The sequence below is a fragment of the Physeter macrocephalus genome, chromosome 20, assembly GCF_002837175.3.
Source record: "Physeter macrocephalus isolate SW-GA chromosome 20, ASM283717v5, whole genome shotgun sequence".
Taxonomy (NCBI): Eukaryota; Metazoa; Chordata; class Mammalia; order Artiodactyla; family Physeteridae; genus Physeter; species Physeter macrocephalus.
Genome location: NC_041233.1, coordinates 107,859,584 through 107,878,294, shown reverse-complemented (window position 1 = coordinate 107,878,294; position 18,711 = coordinate 107,859,584). Strand labels below are relative to the sequence as shown.

The 18,711-nt window shown below is 46.5% G+C and overlaps 1 protein-coding gene across 3 annotated transcripts in view; it reads right to left on the bottom strand.

The window, feature by feature from the left end:
• Positions 1-18,711, bottom strand: part of IRF2 (interferon regulatory factor 2) — an 86,239-nt gene that overhangs the window by 22,092 nt on the left and 45,436 nt on the right. For all 3 annotated transcript variants that reach the window (XM_024117361.2, XM_055081118.1, XM_028481421.2), the window contains exons 2-5: positions 16,811-16,906; positions 7,998-8,097; positions 6,594-6,770; positions 6,230-6,276 (exon numbers count right to left, since the gene is read on the bottom strand). In XM_024117361.2, coding sequence (XP_023973129.1) covers positions 6,230-6,276; positions 6,594-6,770; positions 7,998-8,097; positions 16,811-16,897 — 411 coding nt within the window. In that variant the 5' untranslated portion in view covers positions 16,898-16,906. The remainder of the gene's footprint in view (positions 1-6,229; positions 6,277-6,593; positions 6,771-7,997; positions 8,098-16,810; positions 16,907-18,711) is intronic.

Sequence of the window (18,711 nt, the reverse complement as noted above, 5' to 3'; positions counted from 1 at the left end):
GCACGAACCCGTGTCCCCTGCATCGGCAGGCGGACTCTCAACCACTGCACCACCAGGGAAGCCCTCTCACTGGTTTTAGAAGGACAATATGGCAGATTGCATAGTGAAATGTAGCCAGCACCTCCCTGAAAGGTCCCTGTAGCATCCAGCGTGCAGAAAAAACAGGGATCTTCACTACACCCGGTTGAAATTTTTGAAATGACTAGAATAGGGAGATCGAAACCTAAACTATGTATTTTTTTTTTTAAAAAGCAAGGAACCCAAATTAAGAAAATGGGTGAACATTTGTCTACGGAACATGTACAGAGATCCTGCAGGTCACGAACGGCCTCTGCCCACAGCAGCTCCTGCTTCTCTGTGATGCCCACTCCTACCCTGTCCCCCGCCTGGCTGTACCATGACCTGGCCTTGGTGAATCCTGAACTAGCCTCCTCTTTCTGTTCCCTTTCTTACTTTAGATATAGGCTCTCCTGTAAATCACCTTGCCCCGAAGAAAACCAAAAAACAGATTGTACTTGGGTTCAGACCGCTCCATGATCTATTAACTCTGCCAAATATTTATGCCCAAGAACCTTTCTTCTCATTATAGAATCCAAGGTTTGTTCTACAGTTTAAGGGATTTTAGGCAAAAGCAAACCAGCACAAGAGAGCGTTCAGGGGCAGGGGCAGCCTTCCTTAGACCTCTAAAATAATATTCCTTTGGTTGGTCTCAAAGCCATGCTTGCTGGAGGGGCTTGGGGGTGGGCCGAATACAGGACAACCAAGGCCACTCATTCTGTCTCATCCTTGTGCCACAGCCCTTGTCTAGATGTCCCCTCCTTTGAGGCCAAATATAATGGCCAGAAGACCATTTCCCATCCCCAACCTCCAGAAATGCCCTAATTCATCTGTGCAAAGCCAGTCTCCTCAAAGCCAAATTTAAGGGCACCTCTAGGTCTCTCTACCAACAAGAACCTCAGGCTGACAGCTGGGCTTCATGGAAGTCAAAGTCGGCCCGGGGAGCTGCACACTCTACACCTCGGAGGCCCCGAGGCCACTAAGAACAGGAGTGCAACTGAAGCAGGCTGCGGCCTCCTGCCCAGCCCTAGGAACCCCTTCCTTCCTTGGAACTAGGCCGTCTTCATTCTCTTCCTCGCCGCCCCCACTGCAACCTCCCCTTAGACTTCTTTCTTTGGCTGGCTTTTCTCCTCGTCTTCTCCTTGGGTCTCCGTGTTCATTTCATGTTGCTTCCCTCCTGGAGAAGGCATCTGTTCCCACGGCCTCCAACATCGTTCTTGGGCAGAGGACCGCACCCCTGGCCTCCAACGCTCACCCGAGCTCGGTGCCTGTCAGATCCAACTGTCCACCTGGTGTCTGCTTTAGAGGGCCCTCTCTGCCCTTTCTAGCCCATCACGTCCACAGTTAAACTCACCCTCTTCTCCACAAAACATGCTCCGCTCCCAACATCCCCTCCAGGAAGCGTGAGAAGTCAGGGCCACCTCTTAGATCCACACCTGGCTTCCTCCTCCACCTCCTCTTCCAGAGGAATGTCTCCTCCTCTCCATTCCAACTGCCACCATCTTCATCTAAGCTCTCTACTGCAGTCTCTCCCCTCATCTGCTGCTTCCCATCACGGTGAGAAAAACCTCTCTTAAATATCAACTCCTCCATGCTCCAGACCCTCCCCAAGGAGCTCAGCTGTGCCTTATCTCACAAAAGCATCCACGGAGGTTATTCAGCCAACCAGTTTGCAGACTGTGCTCTGAGCAGTCCTCTCAAGAGCCACCAGGAGGAAAGGGAGGCACCAGAGTGGGCCGGGCAGGCCCCTCACCTGCTCCCTCCAGGGCAGCTCTGATCTCATCTCCTGAAAGTTCCGGTGGGTTGCTGGCGTGAGGCTTAAAAACTTGAAGACCCCTTGCGAGCCATGGAAAGATCACTCCAGTATCAGCCCTGACAGGTGGTCGGTCATTCAGCCTGTCTTTGGACAGTGACAGAGAGCATATTGCTTCGTATTCCAGCTCAAGTCACTGTTGGCGGTGAGAACTCTATTAGAAAGCTCTGCTCAGCCAATACCTGCTTTTCTGTAACTTCCACCCAGAGGCCTGCACTCAGAACTAATACAGACCAGTCCTAGTCTTTACCAAGTGACATTAGAGACAGTCCCTGATTATGTTTTCCATCATCACACCAATGTTTTAATCTGGAAGCACTTCACAGTTTCGAAGCATGCGTATGTCCTCTGCAAACAATCCTCTGAGGCAGGAAGTATTAATTCCGAATCCTCCCTACCTACATGCCTTTGTTTCCCCTTGTACCCTCACTCAGGCTCTGGCTCTAATGAAGCCGGTGTCCTGACTCATCCAGCGAAGACCAAACAGCAGCTCTGATCTCCAGGGCTTCACGTCTGATCTGGTGCTGGGGAATGTCCACCAATATACTGGAGAGTCCCCCGAGGCCTGGATCAGAGCCCACAGCTTCCGAGAGGCTGAGAGGCACTGAGGGCAGTGAAAGAGCACAGGTTCTGAGGTTGGACTAACCTGGAATCAAATCCCAATTCCATAAAGTGGAGCAACTCTGGGAAAATTACTCAACATGTTTGTGCCTCCATTGCCACATATGCGAGAGAGAGAAAACCTGCCCATCACAGGAAGAACTAAATGAGATAATAATTAGAGCTGAGAACCGGGTAGGGGCTCCAAAATGTCAGCTACCACCTCGCTGTTTTACCCACCTCTATCCTTACTGATCTTGGCCTTGTGACATCTTCTGAAACCCCAATATGCTCTGATGATGTCCCATCTTGTACTGCTCACTACTGTGTTTCTGACTCTTATTTCCTTAGACAGCCAGTTACCTCCACGCAGGCAGGGCTTAGCTCAAGTAAAAGATGGCTCACTGAGTGCACAGCATACAGTCCCAAAGAGAACATCAGGGGATACAGGGGCAGCATTTCTGCACATATTACATGGTCAATGAGCCTTGGGTCTCCCAGTTTCAGGGAAGCTATTTAGGGAGGAGACAAAGAGCATGGAGATAAATTGCCTGAATAGCACAAGAAATATTCTGACAGTGGGCCTGCATGCTCTAAACGTCCTTTGCTAGTTAAAACTTCAACTTGATCAGCTCTACTCCAATAAAAAAATTAATTAAAAAAAAGATCAGGATTTCTTCAGGTATCTTAAAAAAATTCAACTTGAATTAAAGGAAGATTGGGAAGAGCTTGTTTTAACAGCCAATTTTCATACCTAGTTACTACATACAAGACAAATTTTCTCTGCGGAAGAAACCAACCCTAGTCTATCCAGTTGTGCATATATATATATATATATATATATATATATATATATATATATATATATATACATATACACAGAACAGAAAACTCAGAGCTTAGGTGTTTGACAAACAATAAAAAGTAATGTATTAATAACTCAGTAAGGACAAGGTCCTTTATATATATAATTCCAGACAACCTAGAGAATTAACTTTGAACCACTCTACAGAAACATTAACACTATGCCGTCATGAACCACAGAACTTGGGAAGCCCGCTCGCCTCATCCACGTTCCAAGGCTTCATCATAGGACAGATGCGAGTAGATTTAAATTCAAAAGTTAGGCTGCTCTTATTTCGGATGAATCACCTGCCTTCTGCTGAAGGAACAATGTCTCTATGAGGGCCGTGTTTCAGATACTGACCATATCTACGTCACAGGAGGATCTCTCACTGTACTCTCTGCTGGGACCCACGTGGCTGCACCTAAGAGATCTCTCACTTGCTTCCCTGGGCCAGTGCGGGCCTGGCCATGTGGAAGACACTACCATCGGTGATGTGACTGCAGATGTCCTTTACTTACAAGAACACCAAGTGTCATCAATTCTAAGGTGCACATTCCCACACCCCTGAAATGGGACGTGCCTTCTAATCAATTCTGTGTCATGATTTCACTGCAAGCAGTTTTTTCTTGCTTACAGATACATAAAATAATGGTGCATCTTCCAATCGCTGGCATCTGATATTCAGTGAAGTCTGGTGGTTATGTTTGAGCAAAGCTGGTTGAAAAGTGAACATCTGTTACTCCATTTTCATTTCTCCATTAACTGAGATTGTGAAATTAAATCTGCATTCTGAACTCCCCACTCCCTCCTCCCCATATATTACATTTATTTATGAATCTATTTAGTCAACAAATACTCATTCATCTATTCAGTGGTCAAATATGTATTAATTATCTGTTCTGTACCAGGCACTGAGCTAGATGCTGTGAAACTAGTAGCAAATATGATATAGTTGTACTTAAGATTCTAGCAGATCCTTCAAAATCACATATTTGTGGAAGTTACACTTTTCTGACTAAGCAACAATAATCAGAAGGTAGGCCCTAAAAAAATCCAAACTGTGGGGAACTTGATACAACAAAAAAACAGGGTTTTTTCATTGCAAGAAAAAAATAAATTTTTTAAAAGTAATCTAGGGGAAACCTATAGGTTAAAAAAACTTGGGACATATCCAAAAATCACAACACGTAGACCTTATATGGATCTTGATTCCAGTAAACAGACAGTATCAAAATTATGACACTTAAGAGACAAATTGGAAATCTGAACACTGGATATTTGATGTTTTTGAGGAACTACTGTTAGTTTTTTCAGATGCAATAATGATACTGTGTTATTTTTAAAGTGTCTATCTTTTAAAGATATATACTGACATAGTCATGAAAGAAATAAGATGTTTGGAATCTGCTTTAAAATATTGGGCTGAACCACATGAAATTGTTTTTGTAAGTCAAAAATGGTTGAACATCTGCAGTTTCATATTGGATGCAGGGAAGTGGAGGGAGGTACTAATGAAATAAAATGGCCACGAGCTGATTAACGCTGAAATCGGGGTGACGGTCTATGAAGCACGTTTGACTCACTTGCCTCCTTCTTGTGTATAAAGTTTTACCATAACAAAAAGTTATAACAAAATGAGGCCTACCTATACTATGCTACATTTAAAATAAGTCACCAACTAAAAATACTGGAAGTGGAAACCTGAGGTCTCACTGCTAAAACACTCTAGCTAAAAAATTTACTTTCCATTGCAGGAGTAAATGTGTCTGAAACTTTAACAATTTACCTAAGTTTTCCCTCTACCTTCACAAGTCAAACTGAAGTACATTTTTGGGGTATTTTTTCCGATTATTTTGACTGAGTGGCTTGCTTTTAAACATTGTACTGTGTGGGCAATTTGGTTTTTCCTTCAAGAGTTATTCTAGAGTAGAAACCAGAATGCCTGGCATCTCTTTTAAGTTCAGTTCTAAATAACCGTGTGAACTTGGCCACATGTTCCACTGCCCTTGGGTCCACGTCACTCAACTCTCTTGAGCCTCTGTTTCTTCATGTGCAAACAGGGCGCGGTGAAACAGACAATCTTCTCTCTGATGGTCTATCAGTCTGGACTGTAGTGTCTGCTCTTTGCTTAGCGACTTGAGCTCACCCTCGATTTCGCATGGGATATTTGGCAGTTCTCTGGCTATTGAACAAGGGCCACCTAATCTACACACAAAGACCCTCACACACTGCAGGGGATTTCAGACTACACAGCCCACTGAAAAGCTCACACACACAAACGCATTCCTATGGAAAACTTTTGGAAGTTATGAAAGCTGGTTCTATAGTGGAGCAGGAACAAACTAATGAGATCCACACGAATAGAGGGCTTGAACAGACCTCTGTGTCCCCAAAGTAATGGCTTGTCATGGAATATATGCATACATACATACATTCGTACATACATACTGGGTTGGCCAAAAAGTTGGCCAACACAATGCATATATATAAATATAGGTAATACATTCTAATGTAAGTATATACTATTTAATATACTTTAAAAAATATTTAATGGCCTGAAAATATACTTAATATTATCAGATAGTAGCTGGTTGCTGGAGCTTAGCTGGAACTAAGTGACATGCTGGCAACTGTTGCAGGGACCAGATGGAGGCTTGAGACTGTCAAGCTCAGCATGGATTTGTGAGTTCATTCATAAATTGCTCAGGGAAGTTGGATGAAGCAAGGGATGTGTGTACTGGAGTCTACAAGTGGGTACATGCCAAAGAGGAGACGTGTAAAGCACATGAAACACAACAGCAAAAGAAGCAAGATTAAATACTTCACAGAGATCACATCACTTATTTTTATGAGACAGAATATGAATCATTAGTATGATCACAACTTTGGCCTCCTCTCTGAACAAAGATTACCTTGATATGCTTCACTCTGTCTTCTTTTTCTGTCTTTGGTTTCTTTCCTGTGGCAACAAAAATAGTTCTGGATTAATTCATGAAGAACAGAGAGGCATTTTCCCTAAGTTCAATTCTTTCTGAAACTCTCAATGAACTTATTGCTTTAATCTGTACATGGCCAAGATCCCAAATGCTTCTTTTACAGCTTTTGGGGGCCCTGAGAGTCATTTTCCCCAGCCAGGTAAGAGCAGAATTATCATCCACAACGGGAACAAGGGTTGTATCCTTGCTGTGACTACGGATGTGGAAATAAAGAAATCACAAAGGCACTATAAGGTATATTAAGCGATCATTGTTTTAGTCAGTAAATATCTTTATCTACCTTTCTTAGAAGGCCGTTCAGATAAAGGCAACATTCGGTAGACTCTGAAGGCATTGTTTCCTTTCTTTATGCTTTTATCCTTGACTTCTTCAATGTCAGGCAAAGAGTTCATGGCACATCGAAAATTCGCCTTCCATGTTTTTGGGTCAGGTTTATCTACTCCTGGTTGATGCTTTCCTAACAAAACAGTTGAAAAAATTAAGGTTAAGAAAAAGAGGGGAAAAATTATTTCTAGAGTAAAAATTTCTGGAAACAGGACTGCTGGCAGGTAGTACAGAGAACCCTTTTAATTCTAGGCCACACCTACAGTGAGCAAACCTCCTGGTTTACTTGGGGCTGAGAAGGTTCTTGGGATGCAGGAATTTTTGTTTTAAAACCCGACAGTTCCAGGCAAACTGGGACAAACTGGTCACCCTGGCTCTACGAAATAGCTTGAGAGAAAATTATAATGGTAGAAGAACGGAGAATCAAGGTAAGGAAAAGACACAGCTAGGAGGCCAGTAGACCGACAGGCACAGGCAACTGGAAGGTCTCTTTTTCATCTGACTCTCAAACATTAAGTAAAAGTCCGTTCCTGCAAATAGCTCGCTAGTTAAATTTTGTTATAATATAATCTTGACTACCTTTGGGGGAGATAAATTTGACCCAAGTTTATACGAAGCAAAACAAATAAGTTCTATATTCCCCTGGTTCACACCTGGGGAACTTCATCAGAAAACCACATTTACAGGAAATTTAAGGACTAAGTTTTCTATGGAATGGGTTGAGCATCACTTCTTTGTTTAAAAAATAAGTTTATTTATTTGTTTGTTTATTTGTGGCTGCATTGGGTCTTCGTTGCTGCACACAGGCTTTCTCTAGTTGCGGCGAGCGGGGGCGACTCTTCGTTGTGGTGCGTAGGCTTCTCATTGCGCTGTCCTCTCTTGTTGCGGAGCACGGGCTCTAGGCGTGCAGGCTTCAGTAGTTGTGGCGCACGGGCTTAGCTGCTCCGCGGAGTGTGGGATCTTCCCGGACCAGGGCTCGAACCCATGTCCCCTGCATTAGCAGGCGGATTCTTAACCACTGCGCCACCAGGGAAGCCCGAGAGTCACTTCTGAGTGATGCAGGCTGTACCCTACGTGTCCTAGATGTGCCTGGGAACAAGTCTCAGGTTTATCAGAGCTATTTTCATGAAGTCATAAGCCAGGAGATTTTATATATGTAGTAAAAATAAAAATAAACGATAGCTAACAGTCTACAGTATAACTGAAATTTGCCAAGAGAGTAGAACTTAAACATTGTCACCAAAAAACAATGCACACTTTAAACATTTTGCGATTTAATTTGTCACTTATACCTAAAGGCATGAAAACAACCACAAAAAAGCAACAGTGCTGGGCTCTATAAACAATGCGGGGTTAATACCTGTATGGATGGCCCAGTTTCTAAAGAGTGGTGCATCTTTTTCCACATCCCACCCGTGTCTAGCTGCATGCATCCAGGGGATCTGAAAAATCTTCTTTTCCTGAAAAAAAAAAAGAAAAAAAAAAGTAAATAAGCACTGCAGCCCTGGGTTTCAGGCCACCATTGCAGAGGATTACAGCTAGTTCTAGCTAGTAAGATTCCCTGCTAAGTATCACTGGGTTTGCTGAGTATCTACTGTAAACCAAACCCACTTCCCCACTGGGCCCCAAACCTTGACAGTCTACCAGGTGAGATTGGGAGGCAAGTTGAGTCTAGTAGGATAAAAATAAATTCCAAGGTCAACAGTGATGATTTGGGAAATGCCAATGTGCCTCCTTTCCTTTATAGGAACACAGGTAACTGGCCACTTACTGACATTTCTAATGTTTAGTCTTTTTTTTTTTTTTTTTTTTTTTTTTTTTTTTTTTTGCGGTACGCGGGCCTCTCACTGTTGTGGCCTCTCCCGTTGCGGAGCACAGGCTCCAGACGCGCAGGCTCAGCGGCCATGGCTCACGGGCCCAGCCGCTCCGTGGCATGTGGGATCTTCCCGGACCGGGGCGCGAACCTGTGTCCCCTGCATCGGCAGGCGGACGCGCAACCACTGCGCCACCAGGGAAGCCCTAATGTTTAGTCTTGTGATCTACTCCCATCACTAGGTAAAGAGCAATTCCTTCTGCCTTAGGTAAATTAAAAATTAGGCAACTCTCCAAATGAACACTCATTTTGCCGCTAAAGGGAAGTTGGGGGTGTCTGAGGCCATTGTCACAGAGACTAATTATCTCAATGTGCTCACGCAGCCAACAGAAATAAAATACTTTGCTCTAATCCCTATGTGTCTACTACCTGCATGAAATAGCAATAAAGACACACAAAGATGTACCGATTATATACGAAGATGATACTCCTTTTCTGGAGAAAAGTCCCTCAAGTACAGTTCTTCTTAGAGCAGACCCTCTCCATCTCTCTTATATGCCAAGAGGTAACTCAAAATTGCTTAAACCAAACCTGGCAAACATATGATTAGAAACCAGTGCTTTGGAAACAAAGTCACACTTGTAGTAAAACTACTTATGTGAAACTTGGTTCACTTGGCATGTCCACATGGTCTCAGTTTTGGTTTTTGCAACACCCTAACGAGCTGCGAGCTGCGTGTATGTTATTTTTTCTGCTTTACAGTTGAGGAAACTGAGAAACAGAATTAAATTTTCTAGCCGAGGAACTTATAGTAGTTAAGTATCTAAATTCGAAACCGAGGTCGTGTAATCCCATATTCAGTCACTTATTCATATCACCCATTGTCTCCCAGGGTTTAGATTTAGAAGATTTCCTGTCCTACAACAGATCTGTTGACTTGGACTCCATGGAGATTAAAACCCAGGAAAACCGTATTTTTTTAAGCGCTCAAGGTAGGTCTGATAATTTCTAGGTATGCAGATCTCCGCACAATACACTGGAGCAGGAAAGAAAACGTCAGTAGGGATTTTCCACCACTTTGGTCTCACACAATGAAAGATACAAACGGTCCCCACCGACCCAAAAGGGACTTGGCCCTCCCCATAGAACATATTGCAAAGCCTGAACTAAAAATATGTCAGAACATTTGAGATCTCCCCAGAACTGTTAAAAGGGAAAATTCTATGTATTTAAAACTTAGTCCGTAAAGAAGAACTGAAAGCGAGAGATTTTTCATAAATCCCTCCTTGTTCATGCTGTATCATCCACCGAGAGAGAGCAGGGTTTCAGGTTGGCCAGATTCAAAAGGGCAGTGATCACAAGAGGGCTGAGAGAAACTTTATTTCTTACTGTAGATGAAAATAAGAGGGCAGGGGCTTCCCTGGTGGGCACTGGTCGTGAGTCCGCCTGCCGATGCAGGGGACGCGGGTTTGTGCCCCGGTCTGGGAGGATCCCACATGCTGCAGAGCAGATAGGCCCGTGAGCCATGGCCGCTGGGCCTGTGCGTCCGGAGCCTGTGCTCCGCAACGGGAGAGGCCACAACGGTGAGAGGCCCGCATACCACAAAAAAAAAAAAAAAGAAGAAAATAAGAGGGCAAAATCACTTAATGCAGTTTCTGACTTTCACTTGAAAGCAAAAAACATGCAAATGAATTTATCTCAGGTGAAAGAATTTTTTCCTGAACTACACAACCAGAATCTAAAGGTTAATGCTTAAAGATATAGATCCTTAAAGAATCTGCTGTTGTCCTTTCTTCTAGGACAAAAGAGATCTGGGGTGACACAATCTGAAATCTATCTCCTAAGACACAAAGTTGATTTTATAAGGAGATCTTTTCAAGCATTTGCGTGTTTGCAGGCACACACACACACCCCTCCCAAAACTAGTCTCCCAGAAACCATGCTCAAACCATGAAACCACAAAAGTAATGACTGGACCTAGCAATTATCCACCATGGATCCTCTTTAAATGGTCAAAGGACGTGAATAGACCTTTTTCCAAAGAAGATAAATAAATAGCCAATGAGCACATGAAAAGATGCTCCAGACCACTAGTCATCAGGCAAATGTAAATCAAAACAGCAATAAGATACCATTTCATATCCTCTAGGACGGCTAGAATTTTTTTAAAAAATAAACAGAAAATAGTAAGTGCTGATGAGGATGTGGAGAAACTGGAACCCTCACACATTGCTGGTGGGGATGTAAAATGGCACAGCCATTCTGGAAATCCGCTTGGCTGTTCCTCAAAAAATTAAACACAGGGCTTCCCTGGTGGCGCAGTGGTTGAGAGTCCGCCTGCCGATGCAGGGGACACGGGTTCGCGCCCCGGTCCGGGAAGATCCCACGTGCCGTGGAGCGGCTGGGCCCGTGAGCCACGGCCGCTGAGCCTGCGCGTCCGGAGCCTGCGCTCCGCAACGGGAGAGGCCGCAACAGTGAGAGGCCCGTGTACCGAAAAAAAAAAAAAAAAAAATTAAACACAAATAAACACAAATTACCACATGATCCAGTAATTTCACTCAAAGAATTACAAACAGCTGTCCGTGCAAACATTTATACAAGAATGTTCATAGCAGCACTACTCACAATAGTCAAAAGACTGAAACAACCCAAACGTCCACCCGCTGGTGAAACAGATAAAGAACGTGTTATACATGCAGAAAATGGAATATTATTCAGCCACAAAAAGGAACGCAGTCTGATACGTGCTACAACAGGGATGAACCTTTAAAGCACTGTGCTAAGGGAAAGACGCCTTCCACCAAAGGCCACATGTTGAATGAGTCCATTTATATGAAATATCCAGAAAAGGCAAATCCAGAGAGACAGACAGCAGATCAGTGGTTGCCACGAACCAGGGAAAGGAGAATGGGGAGTGACTACTTCATGGTACAGTGCTTCCTTCTGAGGTGATGAAAAAGTTCGGGTGGTGACGGCTATATAATATTGTGAACGTACTGACTGCCACTGAATTGCACATTTTAAAATGGTAAATGGGCTTCCCTGGTGGCGCAGTGGTTGCGCGTCCGCCTGCCGATGCAGGGGAACCAGGTTCGCGCCCCGGTCTGGGAGGATCCCACATGCCGCGGAGCGGCTGGGCCCGTGAGCCATGGCCGCTGAGCCTGCGCGTCCGGAGCCTGTGCTCCGCAACGGGAGAAACCGCAGCAGAGGGAGGCCCGCATACCACAAAAAAAAAAAAAAAAAAGGTAAATTTTTTAAAAAACTACATGTAACTTTTAACTAGTTTTTCAAATTGCAAAACTATGTTGAAAGATAAAGATGGCAAAACTCATTTTAAACCTGAAAGAAATTCTGACCAGTAAACATTCTGGTTCTATGGGACAGGGAGGGCGTTGCTCTGTGTAGACTCTGTGCCATCAGGCTGTGCCATCAGAATCCCAAGCGCCAGGTCCCCACTCGTGGTGTCTACACACAGCGTGTACGGAAGGACTAAATGCAGTAGCGGAGCTACTCATGTTTAGATACATAGAGACCTCTGCCCACCTGCAGGCAGGAGAGAGAAGCCCGGCTGGGGTTGAGAAGAGGAGATAATCTTGAGCAAAGCAGAGCAAACATAGCTTGGGCCCAAACGGAAACTAGTCCTCTTGAAACTAGTCCTCTTATCTCCCTGTGCCTCTTCACTCCCCCAGTATTTAGAAGATGTTCCAATGTCGTTTCCTACTTTTGTTTGGACTTCTTACTTTGTTCTGAGATGGCCTGATATTTACACAAGCACAAGCCTGCTCTCAAAGTGCGGAGCAGGAAAAGGTCGGGAGCTGCCTGATGATCTCCCAGGCTTGGGGAGGGAGGGGCCTTGGTGCCCGGTCCAGGCAGATCTCGGGTGAGAAATAAGAATGTCAATAACCAGGGTTGGGGGACTTCCCTGGTGGCACAGTGGTTAAGAATCCACCTGCCAATGCAGGGGACACGGGATCGAGCCCTGGTCTGGGAAGATCCCACATGCCGCGGAGCAACTAAGCCTGTGAGCCGCAACTACTGAGCCCGCGTGCCACAACTACTGAAGCCCGTGCACCTAGAGCCTGTGCTCCACAACAAGAGAAGCCACCGTAACGAGAAGCCCGTGCACCTCAACGAAGAGTTGCCCCTGCTCGCCGCAACTAGAGAAAGCCCGCGCACAGCAACGATGACCCAACGCAGCCAAAAATAAATAAATTAAATAAAACAAAACAAAACAAAAAAAACCCAGAGTGGGAATCAATCGGAGCGATGAGAAAAACGGTGAACCTGAATGCGGCCACCTCCTTCCTTCCTCAAGAAACAGCCCAGGGAAACCACAAGCAAGCATGAGGAGAAATCCAGAACTGACCTGGTCTCTTCAACAAGCCAATGGAGAGACGGAAAAAAGGGAGAGCACACAGCTCACAGTCAGGAACCGAACACAACCTGTGCGCGTTCTTTGGATTCTGATTGAACAAATCAATTGTAAAAAGATATCTGGGGAACGCTCAAGGCATTCTGAATATGAACAGGGCAGTAATGACATTTTAAATGACGATTACTTACGATTAATTTATGATTACCTAATTGATAGTGGTATTGTGGCTCTATAAGAAACGTTCTTGGATCTTACAGATGTACGGTATCAGGGAGCTGCGTTACCACACACCCCACAGATCCTTTGTAAATGTTAATGATTGTTCAATCTAGACGTGAGTTTTAAATCTAGATGGGAATTTACTGCGCTATTCTTCCCAGTCATTAGATCATTTAAGCACACTATGTCTATTTGCAAATATTCGTAATAAAAAGTCACTGGCCCAAGCCACGACCCCTTTCAAGAACTAGTTATACTAGTTATAATATTGCTTTGCCAAACTTCCTCAGCGCTCCTCCAGAGGAGGCCAGAGGACCCGTTCCATCACCCTCCACCCCTCATGTATTGAGAGGAGGAGGTGGAAACAAATTTAAGGCATTAATTAACCACCTATTCGTCTCTTACTAAGAATGCACTGGGTTTGACAGTGTCCCCATTTGAGAGACACGTGACAGCTGCCAACCCAGTGTTCTTACATCTCATTATCTTAACAGAACAAAAACAGAGTCACTGACGTTTCTTCCCTTCAAGTGCCCATCATTCATCCATTCATTCTCAGCACGACGTTACTTCCTGAGTGTCGGGCACAAGGCCTGGCACTGAGCTCGCAGCAACAATCAGGACAGCCCTGGTGCCCGCCCTCTGGCACGGCCAGCCTGGAGTGCCTCGCCGCGAGGACCGACACGCGGAACCCGGCTAAGGCACAAGTGAATGACAAAGCGCCGCAGACGGCACAGGCTTTCCAGAAGTCACAACGGGCTCCAGCGGGAGAGGAGAATTTGGAATGGCCTCAAACCACTCAAAACACGAACAGGGATTTTCTTAGGCTTAGGAGTGGACAGAAAATAACAGTAGGGTCTGAGTGAAATATTTATGTGGACAGACGAATGCCAGCCAGCCTAAGCTGGCACAAACCTATAAATAGATGCCCTGGGGAGGTGTGGGCATGGAGAGGAAATGCCCTGAGGCCACCTGAGGTCTACAGGGACAGGGACGGCTCTGTCCGCACCGGACGCTCGGGCAGTCCACAAGCTCCGGGGACAGCGCCGTCCTGAGAGGTGCCATGTGCTGTAGCCACAGCACACCCTCCTTCCTTCAGCCTGGCCCACACCCAGCCCAGCGGAGGACAAGGGGACGGTCTCCTGTCCCTCTGTACCAGGGAAGGGAACTCACGAGCCAAGAGCCAGGTGTGTGAGGCTCAGCAGGAAGGGCCGCCAGAGGGGGGTCACGTGTTCACTTGCACCAAGAGGCATCCATTCACTTTCTGGTCCTCCATCCGAAAAACACGGGCACGGTGGCCGGAGGACAAGGCGTCTCAGCGGAGAGTACCGGTGAGGAAGCTACCCCGCGAGGATGTGTGAGTTTCCTACAGCCGTCGTAACCAACTGCCACCCGCTGGGTGGCTTACCACCACAGAAACGGATTCTATCACAGTTCTGGAGGCCAGCAATCCAAAACCAAGAAGGCAGCAGGGTTGCATTCCCTTCAAAGGCTCTGAGGAGAATCCTCCCTTGCCTCTTCTGGCTTCCGGTGGTTCCAGGTGTTCTTGGCTTGTGGCTGCATCACTCCAGTCTCCGCCTCCTCTTCCGTGGATGTGTGTCTCCTCTTCTGTGTCTTGTAAGGACCCTTGTCATTGGATTGGCCCAACGGGATAATCCAGGATGATCTCATCTGCAAATCCTTACATTAATCACACCTGCCAAGACTCTTTTTTCCAAATAAGTTCACATCCACAAGTTCTGGGGGTCTGGATGTGGACCTATCTTTTGAGGGGGCCACCATTCAACCTACTATAGAGAACAACAAACTGTAGCACATCAAGCACCCACCTGGTGCAGGAGACGCAGTGACACTGTAAGTGTGCCACCGCGTCAAGCCAGCCAAAATGGGTGGGTGGGTTTTAAAAAAAGAAAAAGCAAAACCAAACTTACTTCTCTTCGGAAATCACCAACACCTGCTTTAATTTCACACCCTAAATCAATAATAGGCAATGTTACTTTGTTCTCCAAAATAGAATCCTACTAAACCTACAAGCCTTCGTTTCCTTGTCTGCAAAATGGAAAAAATAACAGCATCTACCCCATGGTGGGGATTATGGGAGTGAATGCACAATCTTGCGTAGAGGAGTGCCTGCACTTCATAAATTAGTTTTATTATGATCATTATCACTATCGTTATTCTTGTTCTTGAGGACCCTATGTCTCTTCAGCTCTCCTTTGACTATCATCTCCCCTTTACTGACACCTCTGCATGCACCCCTGCTAACCCAGCAGGACAGGGGGCAACCTGATTTCTTGTTTGTTTCTTTGGAACAGGCTAATTACAAAGCCCCTCCAGGATATAAACCTAAAACACTATAGACGCTGCAAGCCTAGAAAAATATATTGTTTGCCATTAGACCTTAAAATATATGACAGGTCACGTGAAGTGAGCATATGCTTTACTTAAAGTATTTCTGTTTACTTCTACCCCATCTTGTTTCAGGAGGGACTCAGATACATTCAAATACATATGCTGTTACACTTAAGTGAAAAAATAGGTAAATGAGGGGAAAAGAACAAAAAGAAATAAGATTTGAGAGATATCTGAAAAGATAAAATGAAGCAAGGAGTAATATTAGTAAAAAAAAATGATGCTGCAATATTTTGTACACTTGTTAGGAGCGGTCACAATCTGGCTCTAAGCTCTGGAGCACGTGATACAAAGGTAAAGGCTGACCTGCTAAATTATTCATCGTGTCCTTAAGATTTAAAACGCAGGGGGGAGGCAGAAGAGGAAGAAGACATTGGCTCAGGAGAACCGCAATATTCCTGGTAGTGGGAGAGCAATCTCTCTCTTGGGCCATCTTAAACAGAGCACGATGTATTCGTTGCTTTTCTAGATTATAACTAAATGTTTTCAGGTGGTCTTTATTTTTACATCCAATGTCTTCCTGATTCTCCCCATGAGAGGCAGGATCAACTAAACTGAGAGTTTTCAGGTTGATTAAAGTCAGGAAGTATTTATGTATAGACAGGGGGTGTAAACGATGGAATACTGCTTTTTTAGGACAGGTAGGCACACAAACAGGACCTCGTGATAAAAATAAAACCATTTTTTAAGACAAAAACAAAAGTTTTCTTTACATAAAGAATACTGAGGGCTTCCCTGGTGGCGCGGTGGTTGAAGAGTCCGCCTGCCGATGCGGGGGACGCGGGTTCGTGCCCCGGTCCGGGAAGATCCCACGTGCCGCGGAGCGGCTGGGCCCGCGAGCCGTGGCCGCTGAGCCTGCGCGTCCGGAGCCTGTGCTCCGCGACGGGAGAGGCCGCAGCAGTGAGAGGCCCGCGTACCGCAAAAAAAAAAAAAAAAAAGAATACTGAAAAGAAAATCAATATGCTCCACTCCCAACAGAAAGCCCTACAGTTTCCATGTCCTCTAATCCTCGCAAACCAGAAGCAAGAGAGGAATTTAGAGAAGGAAAAGGGTAAGAATTACTGAACAGAAATACAGCAAGAAGCTTGCCATCAACAGTCATCCACGAGACCAGAGCCTGACCTCGGGGTCGAGGCTACAGTCTGAGAGGATGACAAGTCTTCCTTATATGATAATTTCATATTTTCACGATCCTTTTTGCTTGGTTGTTTTTTGTAAATAATAAGCATAATATCTTGAACATGAAGAACAGTTTCACTTGCGGTGATCCACAGGCACCGGCTTAGAAAGCATCTCTCTCACACAGATACACACACCCACGCGCGTACAAGCAGACGCGCGCACACGCACTTACCTTGTTTAGCCACTTTAGCCCTGGTATCGTGTTTGAGTTGATCTGTTCTTCCAGCCACGGGCGCATGCGCATTCTCTCCACCGGCATGGTGCCCTTCTGCAGAAGAGAAGCACGACATCAGGCATTTCTGCTACCCACTGCCATGCCTGCACCGTGAAGTCTGACACCCCTGCCTGACCCTCTTCTGTTTTCCTCTTCCTCAAAACCGCACAGCTGGGCTTCCCTGGTGGCGCAGTGGTTGGGAGTCCACCTGCCGATGCAGGGGACGCGGGTTTGCGCCCCGGTCCGGGAGGATCCCACGTGCCGCGGAGCGGCTGGGCCCGTGAGCCACGGCCGCTGAGCCTGCGCGTCCGGAGCCTGTGCTCCGCAGCGGGAGAGGCCACAGCAGTGAGAGGCCCGCGTGCCGCAAAAAAACAAAACAAAACAACAACAACAACAACAAAACACCACACAGCTTATGTGTAGATGGGGGCTGGGGAGCTCTGAGAACGTATCAGGGGTTTTGCCCTAGAGCCCCTGCCCCTGCTTGAGCGTGCTGTTCCTTCCCCAGGGGCCGTCTCGGTGGGGCGGTGGTGCAGGCCACCCCTGCTCTCAGCTGAGAGGGTCCCATGACGCAGAAACTCAGCCAGGCACAGGGCCCGGACACCTAACGCTAGGCTGTGTTTACGGCAGGCGCCTTCAGTGTATCAGGTACTCAGAGGACCTGGGTCTGACAGATACCTTTGGGTATTATCCTTCCAAGAGCCAAGGGTGGACAGAGTAACCAAGTCATTCCTTGAGGGTATCTGGGTTACAGACACGCGTCGAAGCTCCGGCATGGGCACTTCCAAGAGCTTACGGAATCAATTCACGCGGTTCCAAGGCCTTCCACCCACTGGCCACCCCTCCTGATGTGGTCTGTCTCCCTGCAGAGCGCACCAGCCTCGAGCTCTGGCTTCAGCATCGCTTTGACCTGAAAGCGTCTCTTATTTGGAGTGTTCCCTCAAGGGTCTTTGCTCACTGCCATCCGCCGCCTCTGACCTGGGGTCACCCTTCCTCCACCAGCCCACATAACACCTCTCTCCCCTCCTTCCAGATGCATTTCTAGACAGTCTTTCCCTTGTCCACCGAAATATACCCAGAGCGGGATCACTAACAAAGTGCTGTCTATCACTCATCTTCAGCCTGTTTACACGGAAGTTTAAATCCGATGCGGGATTCGAAAGCAGAGACGATGGCGACCAAGCATCCGTTCCATAGGACTTCGTGCACACTGGGACATGATCCTCTTTTCAACCCTTGGCTGCCTCATCTTTCCTTTTTTCATTTTCTCCTCCAAAAACGAGCTCTGAATATTCTATTCAGATGACTTCAGGCTGAGATGGTCAAAGTCTCAGTAATCTCCTCCTCCAGCTCACAAAGGCCTTCCCGTCTCCTCGCACCAGAGGGCAAGCGCCACTAGCAGCCACCTGGGGCCCCGCCCTCTGCCTGTAGAGCCTGATTCAATTCTAGAACTAAATTCTAGCCCCTGCCTTTCCCTTGGATCTCTGCCCCACTTCTGACCGACTCGCTGTCTCAGACACCGCCTGCCCCTGCCTCTCTGCTCCTTTCCGGGCCTTGCCAACCCCCAGCTGTCCTCCAAGACGCAGCCTCTGCCCTCCTCCACCACAAGGCCTCCCCAGGCGCTCCAGCTGAAGGAATCTCTCCTCCTCCATGCCCCACAATACCCACAAGCCCGTACTGCTCATTTGAAAATCAAACGTTGCTTCAGGGCAGCTATTCCAATGTTCTCTTTATTCTTATCTCTTTTTTTTTTTCTTTCCTTGCGGTTCGCGGGCCTCTCACTGCTGTGGCCTCTCCCGTTGCGGAGCGCAGGCTCCGGACGCGCAGGCTCAGCGGCCATGGCTCACGGGCCCAGCCGC